The following is a 20,729-nucleotide window of genomic DNA, read 5'->3' as shown; positions in this document are numbered from 1 at the left end:
AATACGGCTCTCCCACTTCCGAATTCTTAATTTGAACCCTGGGTTATGTTTTCATAATCCATCATCGGTTCCTATGCATATATCTTCATGTCCACAGATATGGTGAACTGCAGATCTTTAAACTTTTGCCTTCAATTTATTTTTTGTTTCAGATATGGCTATCCCTGCCTTTTTGTGTGGCCCATTGTATCCATTGTATAATTACATAACCTAACATCCTTCTCAACAGTCAAACACCACCACTATACAGTACTGTTCCTCCTTCCAGGTCTGTGGAACAGTGGAAGGCAGAGATGAGTAGGAGAGAACAGAGACCAAACAACTACACTGCTTCTACTGGGGCCGCTCACTGTGTGTCTAATGACTTGGCAGGCAGATACAGCACAGCGGCGAAGCGAGAGTCTCCCCAGGCGAAGAGATACCACATTCATCCTCTGGATGAATTTAAACAAGACTGATCTTGGGCAAATTTTGTTTGTCTGTCTGTGTTTGTCTCCACAGAGATAACATATTAAATTGTGCTTTCTAATTAGTGCTCTGTCTTATTGGAGACATGGAGGGAGGTGGTTTGGAAACTAAATAAAAGATATTACTTGATTTGTATTTGTATTTATTATGGATCCCCATTAGTTGCTGACAAGGCAGTAGCTACTCTTCCGGGGGTCAGGCAAAATTAAGGTAGTTATACAATTTGAAAAACATTACAGTACATTCATTACAGAATTCACAGCACACTAAGTGTGTGCCCTAAGGCCCATACTCCCCTACCACATAACTACAACACAAAATCCATGTGTATGTGTGTGTATAGTGTGTATGTTATCATGTGTGTATATGCATGTGTCTGTGCCTATGTTTGTGTTGCTTCACAGTCCCCACTTTTTAAATCTGATTCTACTGCTTGCATTAGTTACTGGTGTGGAATAGAGTTTGATGTAGGCATTGCTCTATATAGTACTGTGCGCCTCCCATAGTCTGTTCTGGACTTGGGGACTGTGAAGAGACCTCTGGTGGCATGTCTTGTGGGGTATGCATGGGTGTCCGAGCTGTGTGCTAGTATTTTAAACAGACAGCTCAGTTCATTCAGCTTGTCAACACATCTTACAAAAACAAGTAATGATGAAGTCAATCTATCTTCCACTTTGAGCCATGAGTGATTGACATGGATTTGATTAATGTTAGCTCTCCGTGTACTTTTAAGGGCTAGCTGTTCTGCCCTGTTCCGATCCAACTGCAAATTTTCCCAAGTCCCTCTTTGTGGCATCCGACCACACGACTGAACAGTAGTCCAGGTGCAATAAAACCAGGGCCTGTAGGACCTGCCTTGTTGATATTGCTGTTAAGAATGCAGAGCAGCGCTTTATTATGGACAGACTGTTAGCTACTATTGTATCAATATGTTTTGACCGTGACAGTTTACAATCTAGTGTTACTCCAAGCAGTTTAGTCACCTCAACTTGCTCAATTTCCACATTATTCATTACAAGACTGAGTTAAGGTTTAGGGTTTAATGAATGATTTGTCCCAAATACAATACATTTAACTTATTCCTTGCTACCCATTCCGAAGCTAACTTCAGCTCTTTGTTAAGTGTTGTAGTCGTTTCAGTCGCTGTAGTAACTGACATGTATAGTGTTGAGTCATCTGCATACATAGACACACTGGCCTTACACAAAGTCAGTGGCATGTCATTAGTAAAGATTGGGCCTAGATAGCTGACCTGGGGAAATCCTGATTCTACCTGATTCTACCTGGCTTCCATTAAATAACACCCTCTGTGTTCTGTTAGGCAGGTATCTCTTTATCCACAATAAAGCAGGGGGTGTAAAGCCATAACACATAACTTTTTCCAGCAGCAGACTATGATCGATAATGTCAAAAGCTGCACTGAAGTCTAACAAGACAGCCCCCACAATCATTTTATGGCAGATGAACCTGTAGCCATATTACTTCAACGCTATTTAACATTAGATCGTCTCTAAGCTTTACAGGAATGTGGTTCTGAATATAGACCGCAAATGTTATAACCATGTATTGCTACCACTGTATCATCAGAGATATTATCTAAGTGAGTTTCAGAGATAGTCAGAATATGAATGTCATCTGTTACAAGCAAGTTATTGACTTCATGGACCTTGTTTCTCAGCCTGCATATGTTAATATGAGCTTTTTTTTTGCACGTTTCTGTGTTGCTTGATTTTTTAAATGATCAAGGCACAAGGCGAGACCCATATGCAGACACAGGAGGCAGATGGTTGGAGTCTTACAATGTTTAATAATCCAAACGGGTAGGCAAGAGAATGGTCGTGGACAGGCAAAAAGGTAAAAACCAGATCAGAGAACAGGAGGTGCAGAGTGGCAGACAGGCTCGTGGTCAAGGCAGGCAGAATGGTCAGGCAGGCGGGTACAGGGTCCAGAAACGGTCACGCCCTGACCTCAGAGATCCTTTTCATGTCTCTATTTGGTTTGGTCAGGGTGTGATTTGGTGGGTATTCTATGTTCTATTATTTGTATTTCTATGTTTTGGCCGGGTAGGGTTCTCAATCAGGGACAGCTGTCTATCGTTGTCTCTGATTGAGAACCATACTTAGGCTGCTCTTTTTCCCCACCTGTGTTTGTGGGAAGTTGACTTTGTTTATGGTACATAGCCTTTAGCTTCACGGTTTGTTTTATAGTGTTTATTGTTTCGTTTGGCATCTTTTCTAATAAATAGAATATGTACGCTCACCACGCTGCACCTTGGTCCTCTTCTTTTAACGGCCGTGACAGAGACATGCAAGGGTCAATACCGGGAGGACTAAAAAATGAGAATGGCAAATGGTGTACAGGAAAAACAAGCTGGTTGACTTGACTAAACATACAAGACGAACTGGCACAGAGAGACAGGAAACACAGGGATAAATACACTGGGGAAAATAAGTGACACCTGGAGGGGGTGGAGACAATCACAGGAACAGGTGAAACAGATCAGGGCGTGACATTTAATGCTTTACTGGGAAGCTTATCAGAAGTAGACTTGCTCATGTTATTTATATTGGAGCTGGTAGTGCAGGGTGAGCTGCACAAAGTGGTTTCCCTACTATTGCACACTGCCTCAGTGCTAACAGTGTAACTCTGGTTCATAGGCTCATGATTACTGCATACAATAGCTGTAGGATCAACAGAGGTATTCAGGGCAATTAGGGGGACATAAATTAAGTTACTTATATTGTGTCTGCCAACGCCCATAGGATAATGTACATTTGATGCAGCATTATGACGACTCATTGTCACAATAGTAGGGATTAACTGAACTGGTCTTAGCTCATTGATAATAAATGTTTCAATGCAGCCTTGAAATGCGTGGACAGAATCAAGGAGCCAAGATGATTTGGATGGACTCCGTCATTCCTGTAGAGTGTCTTTTGTTTCCAGAAGGTGTCAAAGTTATCTAGAAAAGTGAAACCAGCAGAGCTACAATAATCTTTTAGCCAGATCAGTAATACCAGTAGCCTGCTGAATCTTTCACACCCGTGGCCCAATGATGGTACTTGGCCTGAGTCTTCTAATGCTAAAATAAGTTCTTTAAAATCTATTTTGCCCCCAAAGAAAAACAGAATCAAATGAAAGATCAAGTTCACACTCCAGTGATCGTGTCATTTACAGTAAAAAAATCTGCTTGGTAAGACTGGAGCCAGCATTAATTGGATTAATTAACAAATGTTCACTGCACACTCAATGTTATGTTTGTATTCTTCCCTCTGATCGTATTTAATTTAATTACTGATACAGTAGGACTGTATCACTGACTTGAGGAAGCATCCATTATTCTTAGACTATACAAGACTGTACAATAATGTAACTTTACAATAATGTAAATGGATCAATGAGCTAAGACCAGCTTTTTTCCATATACGTAACATTGCAGAAATCAGACACTTTCTGTCCAAAAATGATGCAGAAAAATTAATCCATGCTTTCGTCACTTCTAGGTTAGACTACTGCAATGCTCTACTTTCCGGCTATCCGGATAAAGCACTAAATAAACTTCAGTTAGTGCTAAATACGGCTGATAGAATCCTGACTAGAACCAAAAAATGTGATCATATTACTCCAGTGCTAGCCTCCCTACACTGGCTTCCTGTCAAAGCAAGGGCTGATTTCAAGGTTTTTACTGCTAATGTACAAAGCATTACATGGGCTTGCTCCTACCTACCTCTCTGATTTGGTCCTGCCTTACCTACCTACACGTACGCTACGGTCACAAGACGCAGGCCTCCTAATTGTCCCTAGAATTTCTAAGCAAACAGCTGGAGGCAGGGCTTTCTCATATAGAGCTCCATTTTTATGGAATGGTCTGCCTACCCATGTAAGAGACGCAAACTCGGTCTCAACCTTTAAGTCTTTACTGAAGACTCATCTCTTCAGTGGGTCATATGATTGAGTGTAGTCTGGCACAGGAGTGGGAAGTTGAACGGAAAGGCTCTGGAGCAACGAACCGCCCTTGCTGTCTCTGCCTGGCCGGTTCCCCTCTTTCCACTGGGATTCTCTGCCTCTAACCCTATTACAGGGGCTGAGTCACTGGCTTACTGGGGCTATTTCATACTGTCCCTAGGAGGGGTGCGTCACTTGAGTGGGTTGAGTCACTGATGTGATCTTCCTGTCTGGGTTGGCGCCCCCCTTGGGTTGTGCCGTGGCGGAGATCTTTGTGGGCTATACTTGGCCTTGTCTCAGGATGGTAAGTTGGTGGTTGAAGATATCCCTCTAGTGGTGTGGGGGCCGTGCTTTGGCAAAGTGGGTGGGGTTATATCCTTCCTGTTTGGCCCTGTCCGGGGGTGTCCTCGGATGGGGCCACAGTGTCTCCTGACCCCTCCTGTCTCAGCCTCCAGTATTTATGCTGCAGTAGTTTATGTGTCGGGGGGCTAGGGTCAGTTTGTTATATCTGGAGCACTTCTCCTGTCCTATTCGGTGTCCTGTGTGAATTTAAGTGTGCTCTCTCTAATTCTCTCTTTCTTTCTTTCTTTCTTTCTCTCTCTCGGAGGACCTGAGCCCTAGGACCATGCCTCAGGACTACCTGACATGATGACTCCTTGCTGTCCCCAGTCCACCTGGCCGTGCTGCTGCTCCAGTTTTAACTGTTCTGCCTTATTATTATTGGACCATGCTGGTCATTTATGAACATTTGAACATCTTGGCCATGTTCTGTTATAATCTCCACCCAGCACAGCCAGAAGAGGACTGGCCACCCCACATAGCCTGGTTCCTCTCCAGGTTTCTTCCTAGGTTTTGGCCTTTCTAGGGAGTTTTTCCTAGCCACCGTGCTTCTACACCTGCATTGCTTGCTGTTTGGGATTTTAGGCTGGGTTTCTGTACAGCACTTTGAGATATCAGCTGATGTACGAAGGGCTATATAAATACATTTGATTTGATTTGATTTAACTGCTCCTCTTTGTGAAAGTAGGGCTCTACTGGCTATATACTGTGTTCTCCATAAAAACCCTGTACTGGTATTCTTTCACCACTCTCCCTTTCACAGTTTGGACCACCTGGTGGAGGTGAATCCACAGATGGAGGTTGGTAAAGGGGGAGGGGTGTCACAAAAGAGTCCCCACCTGGTGAGGAGTGTGAGGTGTTAATGTACTGGCAGTGTTTGTATGTTTGTGAGTGTGTATGTGTTTGAAGGTGTGTGTTTTGATGTTTATGGATATGTCTGTTTAGGATTGTGGGTTTGTGTACTACTGTGTGTGTGTGTGTTTGAGGTTAACCTCATATTGTTTTCTGATCAGCTGCCAGTGTCTCAGGTGGCAGTGTTTGTCTGTTGGGGTCTCCGTACGGGGTATAAATACCAGAGGGAGGAAGAGAGGGACAGACAGAAAGAGATCCTTCCCATGGAGTAACAATCCGTAGTGGGAGACACACCAAGCCAAGAATCAGCCCAAGGCCCAGAGATAGACACAAACATACACACACACTGTGCAGGCTGTGACTCCAAGTCCCCCCTGTGCCCCCATGCGGAGAGGAGGCCCAAGGGAACTGACACCAGCTGAGACTAAAAAACAAGGTAAGGGCCCAGCTCTCTCTCTCTCTCTCTCTCTCACACACACACACACACACACACACACACACACACACACACACACACACACACACACACACACACACACACACACACACACACACACACACACACACACAGTGGGTGACTCAGCTGTCAGACTCTAATGAAAGTTCAGTCTGAGAGATACAAAGAGAGCTGGGAGTAAAGCAGACTTCCAAACTTCCCGGGGAAAAATCACACTGGGTACATACACACACAGAGATGGAGAGAAGGAAAATTACACTATGGGCACGCCAATGGTGAGACATGGTAAGAGTCTGTTTGTTCTTTGGTTTAATTGATGTGTTGATAGTGGAGCTACTTGAATGTATATGAATGTACATTGGTTGACATAGCATTGCAAATGTACATTGACAGTCACATGGTATTATTGTATACGAGCAGTTGACTATGAGAATGAGGATGTTGTTGATGAGCCCTTCAAAATAACTACTTCAGGGTCCAATTGGAACAGTTTCCTCTGAATTCAAGTGGCATATAAAAAATATAGGCCTATTCCTGTATAATTATTTTTCTGAAATGAAAAATTATTTCTTTTTCTGGGTGCTCCAAATGCCAGTAAGAGCCTCCTGGGGCTCCAATTCTGTCTCCAGCCTAGAAAATGACTAATAAAAGTGATTGACAGCCCTCCGGGGATAGGTGTGTCCATTTATCAATTTCACAATTCCAAGGCAAAAATTGCCACAGCAGTTCCCTGAGCACCAGGATTGGGGGAAGATAAAAATAAAGTTTGTTTGGTAGAGGATCGATCCCTGAATGTCTCATGCATTTTACAGAAGATCTAAATGCCACTTATGGTATAATACAGAACTGGGTCAGATTTCAAATGTCCACCCTGTTCACTGGTTTACAGAGGACATTGTACATAAATTCCACCAGATTTAAGTTAAGCTGGTTGGACTAGGACTGATCATCTAACTCCTCTCCTCTCCTCTCCTCTCCTCTCCTCTCCTCTCCTCTCCTCTCCTCTCCTCTCCTCTCCTCTCCTCTCCTCTCCTCTCCTCTCCTCTCCTCTCCTCTCCTCTCCTCTCCTCTCCTCTCCTCTCCTCTCCTCTCCTTTATTCCTCTCCTCTCCTCCAGAGCCGTTGCTGACACTATGGAGGAGGGTACCCTGGAGACATATGCCCCCCGGTGCTCCATGCCGGCCGAGCTCCATCATCCCTACTCCAAGTTCTCAGACTGGAAGTTCAAGCTGTTCCGGGTCAGGTCCATGGAGAGGGCCCCACTGCCCGGGGAGATGCAGCTAGAGAGAGGGGCCTTGTCTGGGGTTGTGGCCTCTGCACCCCTGGGGGAAACTGTGGGGGATGTGGTGGGTCTCCCAGGGAGTGTGATGAAGCTTTGCCTGGGGGGTAAGAGCAAGGAGAACGTAGAGGGCCCGGGAAAGAGAGTGGACCTGAAACTCCAGGAGATGGACACACACATGAACCACCTCAGGTCAGTCGAGGAAGTGGAGTGTTTTTTAATCAGCGACAAGCTCTGAAATGTACTTTCACTCGGTTTAAAACATACTGGAAGATCAGAGACAAACTTTTGGTTTATGTAATATCCTAATGTTAATGTGTGTGTGCAGGTGTCTGTGCCGTCTCTGTGGCGGGGCCCTGAGGAAAGCCAAAGGTCCAGAGCATGAAGTCCAGGGGCTTCTGGACGACGCTAGCAGGAGTGCCCTGCGTAGGATGGGCTGCAAGGCCACCAGCTGGCCAGAGGTCATCCTCAAGGTCTTCAAAGTGGACGTGGCGGGGGACATGGAGGTCGTCCATCCGCCATTCTTCTGCCAGCGCTGCTGGACATTGGCCATGCGAGGAGGGGGCTTCTGCAGCTTCTCCAGGACCCATGTCCCTGGGTGGAGACCCCACACCACCCTCTGCCTCCTCTGCCACCCCAAGAAACCCTCACTACAGAGGAGAGGGAGGAAGAGGAGGAAGCCTACTCGTGGAGCCCAATGCCTGGCCAAGAGGACCAAGTGGGACCTCCAGGATAACGCTGCTATTGTTGGTGAGAAGAGAGCCTGGAGAACAGTGATAGATCCTCACCAGGGACCTGGACTTAGACCCTGGGTGAGATCCAGCGTCCAGAGAGCTCAGTGGGTGAAGAGCATCACCCTCTGCCAGAAAGAGCACCTTAGTGCCAGACTGCTGTCCGAGGACCTCCCTGTGGACTTCCTGAGCTCAGTCACCTGTCAGGTGTGTGACCACCTGTTGTCTGAGCCCGTCCAGTCCCCCTGCAGACACCTCTTCTGCCGCAGCTGCATCACTAAATATATTTACGCTCTGGGCCCCCACTGCCCGGCTTGCACCCTGCCCTGCGGCCCTGCCGACCTTACTGCCCCAGCTAAGGGCTTCCTGGGGGTCCTGCACTCCCTGCCGCTGCTTTGCCCCAGAGAGAGCTGTGGGGAGCAGGTACGGCTGGACTCCTTCAGAGCCCACTGCTTGGGTCACCATCTGGAGAAAGTGGATGGGGACCACAAGTCAGCGGAAAATAGCCTGGACAACTTCCTGCCTGTCAACAAAGGGGGAAGGCCCCGACAGCATCTCTTGTCACTGACGAGGCGTGCCCAGAAGCACCGGCTGAGGGACCTGAAGACCCAGGTGAAGGTGTTTGCAGAGAAGGAAGAAGGTGGAGACACCAAGTCGGTGTGCCTGACCCTGTTCCTGCTAGCTTTGAGGGCTGGAAACGAACACCGGCAGGCAGACGAACTGGAGGCCATGATGCAAGGTAGGAGTCTGGACATTCAGTAGCTCACACATACAACAAATATGATCTGATGTAATCACAGGATTTGAGCCACTTATTGTTGAGATTCGAGTATTGCATTTGTTCAAAGATGCAGTTCACATAAACATTGACAACTACACACTCTGTGGGATATTTGTAAATGGAAAATCTTGTTACACATTCTGTCCTCTCGCTCCTCTCCCTCTCTTTCCCTCTCTCACCCCTTCTCTCTCGCTCTCACCCCCTCTCTCGTTTTCTCCCCCCTTCTCTTTTCTCTCCCCTTTTCACACTCTCTCTAATGCACAATAACAACTCTTGTCAACAACATCAGCACCACTTGTATCTGCAAATTATACAGGCAGCATCGTACTCCACTCTGGGGAATAGAGGCCAGCTGGTGTCTGTTTTCATCTGCAGCCAATACATCAGTTTATGGCAGCTTCACTGATTCACCCTGCTGTCCTCTGCATAACGTTCATAATGACAGCAAATGCAGGGGTGCAATTAAGAGATATTCCATACTGAAATTATCATCAGAGTGCTAGAATTAACTAGTGACTGAGGTCGATGACAGCTCTCTCATTCATAAACATGTCTTGGTACTCATAATACATAATATCTGCCTTTGTTTCTCTCCATCACTCTCTCTCCGGCTCCAGGCAGGGGCTTTGGCCTGCATCCTGCTGTGTGTCTGGCCATCCGGGTCAACACGTTCCTGAGCTGCAGCCAGTACCACAAGATGTACCGCACCGTCAAGGCCACCAGTGGGCGCCAGATCTTCCAGCCCCTGCACACCTTACGCGCTGCAGAGAAGGAGCTCCTCCCAGGCTACCACCCCTTTGAGTGGCAGCCGGCCCTCAAGAGTGTGTCCACATCCTGCCATGTGGGGATCATTGACGGGCTATCAGGGTGGATCGCTTCGGTGGACGACTCCCCAGCAGATACAGTCACGCGACGGTTTCGCTACGACGTGGCCCTGGTGTCAGCCCTGAAGGACCTGGAGGAGGACATCATGGAGGGGCTGAGAGAGCGAGGCCTGGAGGACAGTGCTTGCACCTCGGGCTTCAGCGTTATGATCAAGGAGTCCTGCGATGGTATGGGGGACGTCAGTGAGAAGCATGGCGGAGGGCCGGCCGTCCCGGAAAAGGCTGTGCGTTTCTCCTTCACCATCATGTCCGTCTCTATTCAAGCTGAGGGAGAAGATGAGGCGATCACCATTTTCCGGGAGCCCAAGCCCAACTCAGAGATGTCCTGCAAGCCGCTATGCCTGATGTTTGTGGACGAGTCGGACCATGAGACTCTCACAGGCGTCCTGGGACCTGTGGTGGCCGAAAGGAATGCTATGAAGCACAGCCGTCTCATCCTGTCTGTGGGCGGCCTTTCTCGCTCCTTCCGCTTCCACTTCCGGGGCACGGGCTATGATGAGAAGATGGTGCGAGAGATGGAGGGTTTGGAGGCCTCTGGCTCCACTTACATCTGCACGCTGTGTGACTCCACTCGGGCAGAGGCCTCCCAAAACATGACTCTCCACTCTGTCACCCGCAGCCATGACGAGAACTTGGAGCGCTACGAGCTTTGGAGGACCAACCCTCATTCTGAGTCAGCTGAAGAGCTGCGAGACCGAGTCAAAGGCGTCTCTGCCAAGCCCTTCATGGAGACCCAGCCCACACTGGACGCCCTGCACTGTGATATCGGCAATGCCACTGAGTTCTACAAGATCTTCCAGGATGAGATAGGGGAGGTCTATCACAAGGCAAACCCCAGCCGGGAGCAGCGTCGGAGCTGGCGGGCCGCTCTGGACAAGCAGCTGAGGAAGAAGATGAAGCTGAAGCCTGTGATGAGGATGAATGGGAACTATGCACGGAAGCTGATGACCCGGGAGGCAGTGGAGGCAGTGTGTGAGCTGGTGTGCTCAGAGGAGCGTCAGGAAGCCCTGAGGGAGCTGATGGGGCTCTACATCCAGATGAAGCCTGTGTGGCGCTCCACCTGCCCGGCCAAGGAGTGCCCAGACGAGCTCTGCCGGTATAGCTTCAACTCCCAACGCTTCGCAGAGCTGCTCTCCACCGTCTTCAAGTACAGGTATGACGGAAAGATCACCAACTACCTGCACAAGACCTTGGCCCATGTGCCAGAGATTGTGGAGAGGGATGGCTCCATCGGGGCCTGGGCCAGCGAGGGGAATGAGTCTGGGAACAAGCTGTTCAGACGGTTCAGGAAGATGAATGCCCGCCAGTCCAAGACCTTTGAGCTGGAGGACGTGCTGAAGCACCACTGGCTCTACACATCCAAGTACCTGCAGAAGTTCATGGAAGCTCACAAGGACTCTGCCAAAGCTCTGCAGGCCACCATTGACACTGTAGGGAGTCAGGAGACACAGGAGGATGCTGACATGTCACTGGATGTCCCAGACTTTTGAAAAAATTGTTTTAATATGAAATTTCTTTAGAACTTTATGGATTACAGGAGGGTATGTTTTAGCAGGAGCATGTCTAATTCTAATCTGTCTGTACTGTACTGTTCTGCAGGGGTGGACTGGGACCAAAAATCAGTCCTGGCATTCCTAGCATGTTAGCCCAGTGTTTTCCTTGAGGCCCACACAGCAGCCCATTTTTTTCCTCTAGTCCCCCACACCAGCAAAACATTTTCCCTTGAGGCCCCAATTATTAGCCAGATAATGATAATTTTGTGCAAAAAAAAAAATTGACATGTCCACTAGGCTAAAAAATGGACCCGCTAGTATAGCATTTCCACGAAAAGCCAGATGACCAGTGCGCCCCTGCTGTTCTGTTTCAAACTTAATATTTACTCTACAATATGAACTATGTATTAGTAGTGATGTAAGAGGAAGATACTTTATTCTGTAAATACATTATTATTAATTGTCATAATCCAAAAAAGGTGGCACTTTTTTATTTGATTCATTATTTACTCTGATGATATTTGAAAATATTTTTTACCTTAAATTTAATTTCCATACATAATTCCCAAATGTTGTTGCATTTTATATTGGTATTTTATATTAGTTCATTAGTTGATTTGATAGTTAGTGTTTTATCTCTGGGTGCCTATGAAATGTGGGACAGTTTATTGTATTGCATGGGTTATGACACATCCATGAATTTATCCAGTGGGTTTATTTATGGGAACAATTGAAAGCACTGTAAGTAATGGAATGGAAATTGTGATAAAGGAGCTCACATTTATGATCAGTGTATTAGTTTATCTCCAGTCCTGGAGCAAAATGGAATCATATAGACTCAAATTGTCTTCGTTTCAGGGCTGCCATATAAGAAATATTGCTTTAGAGCTTCATATTTGGGTCCCGAAGTCCAAAATGGGGGCCTGGGTGACTTTGAAACCATCTTTATCTGTTTTAGCATTTGCACAGTGAAGGAGAAATAATACCATTCTACCTCTTTTCATAAAATAACATATAAACAGCCCTTTTTGTTGACCACATGAAAATGCAGTAGGCTCCTAGGCTTGACAAAATGATGTATTTAGATGATCTTTATTGAATCCTCACACACCCTGGTTCTATGCTTCTTCTGGAGCGAGTAAACAGGGAAGAGTAAACAGGGAAGCAAGTGAGCCTTGAGGGGAACTGAATTGATTTGATCGTTTATTTGTTTGATTGATTGATGTGACGACACCATTTTGAGTTGTGACAGGCAATTTTTATATTTGACACATTAAATGTTCTAGTTCTATTTTACTGTCATGACTTTAACCTGATGATGTACAGATTTTCATAATGTGTAATATTTAGTTTAAACAACAGTCACAGTCACATAATAACATCACGTTTTACATGACGGTATGTTAAATAATGTATTTTCCATTATTAAATTGCGTTTGCTACATGAAGGATGATGGATATGGCTTGTGTGAATCTCATATCAGCGGTGTATTCAATCTGTTGCTTTGTCATGTTTCAAGTGGACATTTAAACTCAGGAAAATAACAACTGTTGCCAAAAACACTCACTCATTTTTTTTATTTGAATGAAAACAATGATACGTATACCTGTTGCACATTTGTTCACTGTTCACTTGTTTAATGTGTTTGTTCATTTGATTTGGTGGTTTTATTGGCCTTTGTTAGTGTTTCATGATTACTGAAGTAATTGTTCATACCTCTCTACAATACTGTTAATGTACTGAAAATGTAGCAAACAATTTATCACACTATTAAACTTATCCAAAATATTTGTTGATTCTGCCATTGATAACTGAGCTTATGTGTTGGTTTATGTTATTACACCTGTGTGAACTGATCAATGTAATTTTTTTTATCATAACATATTTTTGTCACAAACATTCAACCACAGAAAATAAATGATATTCTATAGGTTTACATACAGTTGTGCCAGTCCAAGCAGTATTAGCCTACCTTCCAAAGAAAATTTGGCTTGACAAACCTCAAATATTCTAAAAGAATCCTGATAATGACTGCCAAAAACGAGGGTGAACTCGCAAGCCACAAAGTCACTATGTGTAATATGTGGGAGTAGAACATGAAGCAATAATTTCCATTTTTATTCAATTTGGTTTCATACATTTTTCTTGCAAAACTTTAGTTTATTACATAAAATATTGAACACTGTAAGGAATCAAAAAACAAGCACAAAAAATAATTCAGTTTACTTATTTACTTATAAGTTTGAGAACAGTAAATTGCTGCAATGGCACATCAAACAATGATATGGCATTTAGAATGACATATTATGAACCAGTTGATCAATGAGTAAGTATAACTATACTGCATGGTCAGACATCACTCAAACAGCCTCCTGAAGAAGCGCTTCTTGGCGGGTGTCATCTTCGGCATCATTGGGCCCTTCCTGTGCTGGGGTTTCATGGGGCTCCTCTTCAGGGACAGCACCTGGCGTGGCGGGGTCATCTCCTGGCGGGGCAGGCCCCCGTGGTCCAGGCAGAAGTACTTGCCGTTTCCCTGCGAGAGCCTCACCAGCAGGCCCTCTGTCAACTCCATACACTGGGCATGGACCCAGTGGCCTCCCTCCCCTTTGGAGCAGTAGATCATGGCTGGCCGCAGCAGTTCTGTGGAGTAGTAGGGCTCCCAAGTGTTGGGGTCCACCTGGCAGCCCAGGCAACATTTGACCCAATAGCCTGTCTGGGTCTCATCCTCCTCATCCTCTTCATTGTACGTATCCCCCTCTCCCTCGCTGCTGTCCTCCAGCTCATGGGGCTCGCGGCCGAAGTACAGCTCCTCAGAGTCCTCCAGAGGGGCGGAGTCCTCAAAGTCTGTGGACTCCTGGCTGCAGCCCTGGTTCCCGTCTTCAGCCTCTCCTTCCCCCTCCTTTTGGAAGCACACCTGGTAGAAGTAATGTGCTTCGGGCGGGGCTGGTCTGCCCTCAGAGGGGACCCCAATCAGAGCGCTCCCTCCACCCAAGCTGCCTCCGAACCAGGTGTGGCTGTGGCTGATTTCCCCTGTCCACTGAGGGGCCTCTCTGGGCTCGATGCTGATCCCAGAGTCATCCAGCACCACACTGCTGCACTCCATCCTCTTTTGGGTCTCTGACTGATACCCACCCAGGATAATGTACTCATGGGAGGGCCCCACACGGGTGGCAATAGCACTGGAGATGGACAGGCCGGTGTCCAGGTGCTCACAGGAGAGCAGAGGGCTGCCCTGCAGGAGCTCCACACGCAGGCAGAACACACGAGGAGGACGAGAGTCAGACGACAGAGTGTGGCCACCAAGGAAGTAGACATAGTCGTCTCTTGCCAAAGCTAGGTGGAAGGACTGGCCGTCAGTGAGCTCAGGTAAGGTGTGGGCAGAGCAGCAGCCAAATTCTAAGTCGATGATGAACACCTGAGGAGGGCAGTCCACAACGCTGTTCCAGTTCTCTGTGCTCCGCTCCCCGGCCGGCATGTAGGATCTGCCCCCAAACACAACGCAGGCCCGCTTGCCCAGACTCTGCACCATGCTAAGTGTGTGGCCGTATCGGGGCCCTGGCTGCTCTCCCACCAACTCTCTCTCCTGACAGCGCAGGGTCACTTTGCGGTTGCAGCCACGGCTGTCCAGGGTCAGCAGGTAGAGGCTGGAGGAGATCTCGTTGTTTGGGGTTCGGCCTCCATGAATGAGGTAGCCCTCTGGGTGTCCATCATGGGGCTCAAGGCGGGTCACGGCGGGACAACGCAGAGGGGGAAGATAGCAGGAGTCATTTGAGAAGGAGATGGGTCGCAGTTTGAGCTCCCCATGCTTTAGGCGTACCCCGAAGACCCCAGTAGGACAGGAGCGCCTGGGCCAGCCTTTCTGGCCGAACAGAAATATGTCACCATCCAGCTGTAACAGGGAGCAGCCAGGCTGCAGGAGGCTGCCACAGTTCACTGCAGTCAGTGGTTGCAGAGACATGCTACCGCAGGTGGCTGTGGGAAAACAACAACACAAAATTTTCTCAGTCAGCTGCTGCTTTTGAACTGAAGGATTTTAAACATGGGTTGTCTGTCTCTTTCTAATTATATGGTCTGATTATCAGTGACAGAACCGTGTGTCTTAAAAGGAAAAGGCCCTTTTACTATGTTTGAACAAGTAGGATAAACATTTTTTTTTCAGTCCAATGTATTCATTGTTGTTTATTTAGGAACTATTTATTCTAAATTCGTTTATGACCTGCAGAAAATACTGTCAGATAAATTTCCTATTAGTGTGTAGTTTTTAATCGCTTTCTTTTCGTGCAATTAAATAGCCAAAAGACTCATTTCCCAACATTCATTGCTCTACGCAAATCCAAGCGAAGGTAACGTAAATCGACGCTCTGTTGTCAACCTTTTACTCGTGTTTTAACTAACAATTTTTCCTAAACACGGGTTAGCTAGCGATTTTGGTGAACAATGAACATAATACTATGATACAAGTGCCATCTTCGATAGCATATGTGGCAGCCTGCTGTGGTCATGTTTGGCTGGCTAAGCTTAGTTGTGAAGTTAGCTAGCCTAAATTAGCCTCGGCAATAATCATCTATGATGTGATGTGCAGAGATATAGCTAAAGATGGTTTAAATGAGAAACTGTGATTTTTGATATAACAGTACGTAAACAACGCAAACCATCTAGCTAGCATTCTGCTACATTTAATCACGTTAGTTAGTAAGGTCCCATTGAGATGTCCTGCTCAATTAGACAGTAATAACGGCTATGCTAAGTTACTTATCTAACGTATGCTGTCTTTATGCTAAAGAGATCATTTAGAACATAAAATAGCTAGCTAACTTTTCTACAATCCTTACTATATATAAAATATATATCTAGCCAGCTATATGATTATAACTCCAATGTGACAATGAATGTATCTAGCTAGCTATAGATCATGTCTAGACATTATTGTCCCATTGGAGTTACAATCATAGCGAACGTTACTACGATCATTGTCAAATCTTCCATTGAAAGCAGAATTTCAGCATTGCTTACCTCCTGCTCAAGTAGCTAACGTTACTTTTTGAACGTCTCGAAGAACAGTGTTGTGGAATGTTGTAATAATGTTGTAATTAGTTAGGCTAGTCTGTGTGTATCTTTAGTACTAAGCTGTGTAGACAGACAGTGGTTGACAGAGTTTGTGAAGCTCGATTAACTCAGATGAGTTACAGATCTTGAGGTTAACTGTCTGTGACTGCTACTGACAGGCAGGTGTGCTCTCTACACTGCAATAAGACTGAGCTGGTAATACAATCACTGTTAAGTAATCATAGGTTGTGCACAGTAGAGTTTGTTTCTCTGCAAAGAACAATGTTTTTGTGCTTTAGTTTTGTCATTGCTCTTGTGATTGAACCTTGAAGAACCAAAGGTAGTTTACAGTTGTGACTGCTACAGTTTGAAGGCAGTCTGTTTGCAATTAATGGAAATGTCAGCCCTTTATATAGTTGCAAATGTAGTGCACCAATCCTTCCAGCCCCTCTCTTTAGCTCATCCTCCCTGTTCCATCGCATTCCTCTCCTGTGGACTCCTCACAGTGACAGTGTAAAAGCTGGCTTTGTTACTCTGAGTACAGCCACGTTATTGTTGTCAGATTACTTTTTCATCTAAGGGAAGGTGGCCATTAGCTCCCTGTCTCTCTCCCTGTGTGTGTGTGTGTCATTACAGCTGTGGAACATTCAGAGGGCCTCATTGTATGTATCCCATTTTTTAGCTGGAGAGCCATCATTATCCCCTCTGTGAACAGTTTGGCATTTTCCACACTACAGCTAAGTGGCATGTGTGTAGTGCCATGTGCAGTCAGTGGGACTGTGATTCCTGTCCTCACACGGTACACTGAACCTGATGCATGACTTACATTATACTGTGTTAAAGAAGAGAAAGGGAAGAGAATAGCACAGCTTTATTTCCTTTTAATTTTTAGTTCTACTCAAGCTTGAATTCCTTTTCTATTATGCCTAACCACTTATTGTGTAGTCTACCGGAGGAGAGAGAGGAACACACACACACACACACACAAACACACAGTGAGCTGGAAGCAGCTGTCTGACAACCATTAGCATAATGTTTTTGTGTTTTGGAGGGGCTGTGAGAAGGCTCAGGGAGCGTACAAAACAAACGCTGCAACCACAATTGCCTGGAAGAACGTTAGAACTCAAAAACAAACAAGCAGCGGAGCACCTGTGTCTCTTTGAGTTGTTGCTTAGAGGGGGGTACCTCCAGCACCAGAAACAGGAACTAAAGCTCCATTCCTAACAGCTGAATACTGTGGGCATGTTTTTTCTATGAGTTAAGATAATACACCTCCAAATCAGCACTGAATAACAAACCAGCTCAGTCAGTCAGTTCCTTAAGGTACCTACACAGTGGTCTGCTTTATGTTGCAGCTGGGTCGTTGCAGTTGTATGTGTGTGGCAGGCTCAGCAGTGAGCCATGGAGATGGATCCCAGGCCATGCAGGGATTTGAAGAGTATAATTGATAGAACAGAGTCATTAGAAAGTGCTGTAGCACCTGTTTCTGTCCTCCCTATAATGTTTCAATACCTGACAAGTCCTTCCCTGCAAGATTCCGGTTTTGATTAATGGGTGCAGTGACAGTTGTGATGTTCTGACGATCATACGATCTCCAAGGTGGCATAGCAGTTCAGACGTCTTTTGTCCTCGTCTTGTCGTGTCCTGTATATATATATATTTACAACTTTTTCACATACATTTTATTTTTATTTTCCATCAACTCATCTTCAAAACACTCTCCTGCAACCCGCCTCACCAATGTATATTTATAAAAAAGTATTATTTACCTCAGATCTGTAATCCTCCAAGAAGCTAGCCAGAAACTCCAGGAGGCTGGCCTGAAACTAGCCAGTAGCTAATCCAGAAGCTAGTTCAGAAGCTAGTTGGCTCCTTTACTGGCAAGTCGTTGGTGTTCAGCTAACCACGGTTTGTGGTCATCGGCTATCCTTTGGCTCGAAAGTCTATCGCCAGTTCTGTACGGCGCAGCGCGGCTCGGAGCGGAGCATACCGGACCAATTTTTCTCTCCATGTCCCTGGATTTCGACTGCTCTCTGGACATTCATGCCCGGATCTCACAGCTAGCTAGCTGCTATCCGTGTGACTATCGGCCTTCGTCGATTCCGGAGCAAACATCAATTGTTCCGGAGCTAGCAAGCTCCGTCAATCACTCCTGAGTTCCATCAATCGCACCTGGGCTGCAGTCGCCTATCCGGACCCGTTTTGCTGCCTTCGCGGAGCCCCACCGGGCCTTCACAACTGGACTGCCGACGTTATCTACCCGAAGGAGTTATTCGGCTGGCTCCTCCGTCGCGACGTTACCTGAACGCCCATCTGCGGCCTGCTAACCGTTAGCTGTCTTACCGGCTGCTATCTGAATAGACAATCGGACAATTTTTTAAAAATCTTTTTTAATCTATTTTTCTATTTAGCTCTTTTTTTTAATTAATTTTTTAATTTTTTAATATTTTTTTATATTTTTTTATATTTTTTATTATTATTATTATTATGTTTTCTTCTTGGGCCTCTATAACTATATCTATTGTTTTTATTTTTGTTGTTGTTGTGTGATTTGGATTGATCCCCTCCACCACACGGAACCCCACTAATCTACTGACGGAACGCAAGAGGTAGCTAACAACAGACCTCCATCCTATGCTAGCTTGCTACCGATGCCCTGGCTAGCTGTCTAAATCACCAACCAACCTCTCCACTCACCGGACCCTTTTGATCACTCGACTAAGCATGCCTCTCCTTAATGTCAATATGTCTTGTCCATTTCTGTTCTGGTTAGTGTTTATTGGCTTATTTCACTGTAGAGCCTCTAGTCCTGCTCACTATACCTTATCCAACCTATTAGTTCCACCACCCACACATGCAATGACATCTCCTGGTTTCAACGATGTTTCTAGAGACAATATCTCTCTCTTCATCACTCAATACCTAGGTTTACCTCCACTGTATTCACATCCTACCATACATTTGTCTGTACATTATACCTTGATGCTATTTTATCGCCCCCAGAAACCTCCTTTTACTCTATGTTCCAGACGTTCTAGACGACCAATTCTCATAGCTTTTAGCCGTACCCTTATTCTACTCCTCCTATGTTCCTCTGGCGATGTAGAGGTGAATCCAGGCCCTGCAGTGCCTAGCTCCACTCCTATTCCCCAGGCGCTCTCTTTTGACGACTTCTGTAACCGTAATAGCCTTGGTTTCATGCATGTTAACATTAGAAGCCTCCTCCCTAAGTTTGTTCTATTCACTGCTTTAGCACACTCTGCCAACCCGGATGTTCTAGCTGTGTCTGAATCCTGGCTTAGGAAGACCACCAAAAACTCAGACATTTTAATTCCAAACTACAACATTTTCAGACAAGATAGAACTGCCAAAGGGGGCGGTGTTGCAATCTACTGCAAAGATAGCCTGCAGAGTTCTGTCCTACTATCCAGGTCTGTACCCAAACAATTTGAACTTCTACTTTTAAAAATCCACCTCTCTAAAAACAAGTCTCTCACCGTTGCCGCCTGCTATAGACCACCCTCTGCCCCCAGCTGTGCTCTGGACACCATATGTGAACTGATTGCCCCCCATCTATCTTCAGAGTTCGTGCTGCTAGGCGACCTAAACTGGAACATGCTTAACACCCCAGCCATCCTACAATCTAAACTTGATGCCCTCAATCTCACACAAATAATCAATGAACCTACCAGGTACCTCCCCAAAACCTTAAAACACGGGCACCCTCATAGATATCATCCTAACCAACTTCCCCTCTAAATACACCTCTGCTGTCTTCAACCAAGATCTCAGCGATCACTGCCTCATTGCCTGCATCCGTAATGGGTCAGCGGTCAAACGACCTCCACTCATCACTGTAAAACGCTCCCTGAAACACTTCTGCGAGCAGGCCTTTCTAATCGACCTGGCCGGGGTATCCTGGAAGGATATTGATCTCATCCCGTCAGTAGAGGATGCCTGGATATTTAAAAAAAATGCCTTCCTAACCATCTTAAATAAACATGCCCCATTTAAGAAATTTAGAACCAGGAACAGATATAGCCCTTGGTTCTCCCCAGACCTGACTGCCCTTAACCAACACAAAAACATCCTATGGCGTTCTGCATTAGCATCGAACAGCCCCCGTGATATGCAGCTGTTCAGGGAAGCTAGAAATCATTATACACAGGCAGTTAGAAAAGCCAAGGCTAGCTTTTTCAAGCAGAAATTTGCTTCCTGCAACACTAACTCAAAAAAGTTCTGGGACACTGTAATAGTCCATGGAGAATAAGAACACCTCCTCCCAGCTGCCCACTGCACTGAAGATAGGAAACACTGTCACCACTGATAAATCCACCATAATTGAGAATTTCAATAAGCATTTTTCTACGGCTGGCAATGCTTTCCACCTGGCTACTCCTACCCCGGACAACAGCACTGCACCCCCAACAGCAACTCGCCCAAGCCTTCCCCAT

General features: G+C 45.9%; 3 protein-coding genes across 4 annotated transcripts in view; 2 read left to right on the top strand and 1 right to left on the bottom strand.

Moving 5' to 3' along the window:
• Window positions 1–5,838: 5,838 nt before the first annotated feature.
• rag1 (recombination activating 1) lies at window positions 5,839–13,017 on the top strand. 2 transcript variants are annotated; one of them, XM_020456607.2, is made up of 4 exons: window positions 5,839–6,040; window positions 7,178–7,531; window positions 7,668–8,809; window positions 9,469–13,017. In XM_020456607.2, exons 2-4 carry the CDS (start codon window positions 7,194–7,196, stop codon window positions 11,223–11,225), a joined length of 3,237 nt encoding a protein of 1,078 aa, XP_020312196.1. In that variant the 5' UTR covers window positions 5,839–6,040; window positions 7,178–7,193; the 3' UTR covers window positions 11,226–13,017. The 2 variants fall into 2 exon arrangements, with proteins under 2 accessions (XP_020312196.1, XP_020312197.1); XM_020456608.2 differs by lacking the exon at window positions 5,839–6,040 and adding an exon at window positions 6,151–6,346.
• On the bottom strand, window positions 12,792–17,138 carry rag2 (recombination activating gene 2). Its single transcript, XM_020456453.2, has 2 exons — window positions 16,243–17,138; window positions 12,792–15,201 (listed from the first exon to the last, which is right to left on the bottom strand). Exon 2 carries the CDS (start codon window positions 15,185–15,187, stop codon window positions 13,586–13,588), a length of 1,602 nt encoding a protein of 533 aa, XP_020312042.1. The 5' UTR covers window positions 15,188–15,201; window positions 16,243–17,138; the 3' UTR covers window positions 12,792–13,585.
• Window positions 15,481–20,729, top strand: part of iftap (intraflagellar transport associated protein) — a 21,835-nt gene continuing 16,586 nt past the window's right edge. The window contains exon 1 of the mRNA XM_020456454.2: window positions 15,481–15,572. The gene's annotated coding sequence lies outside the window, so the exon portion shown is untranslated. The remainder of the gene's footprint in view (window positions 15,573–20,729) is intronic.

The sequence above is a fragment of the Oncorhynchus kisutch genome, linkage group LG22 (assembly GCF_002021735.2).
Source record: "Oncorhynchus kisutch isolate 150728-3 linkage group LG22, Okis_V2, whole genome shotgun sequence".
NCBI classification, from domain to species: Eukaryota; Metazoa; Chordata; class Actinopteri; order Salmoniformes; family Salmonidae; genus Oncorhynchus; species Oncorhynchus kisutch.
The sequence above is the reverse complement of the archived record's forward strand: the minus strand, read 5'-3'. Positions and strand labels throughout refer to the sequence as shown.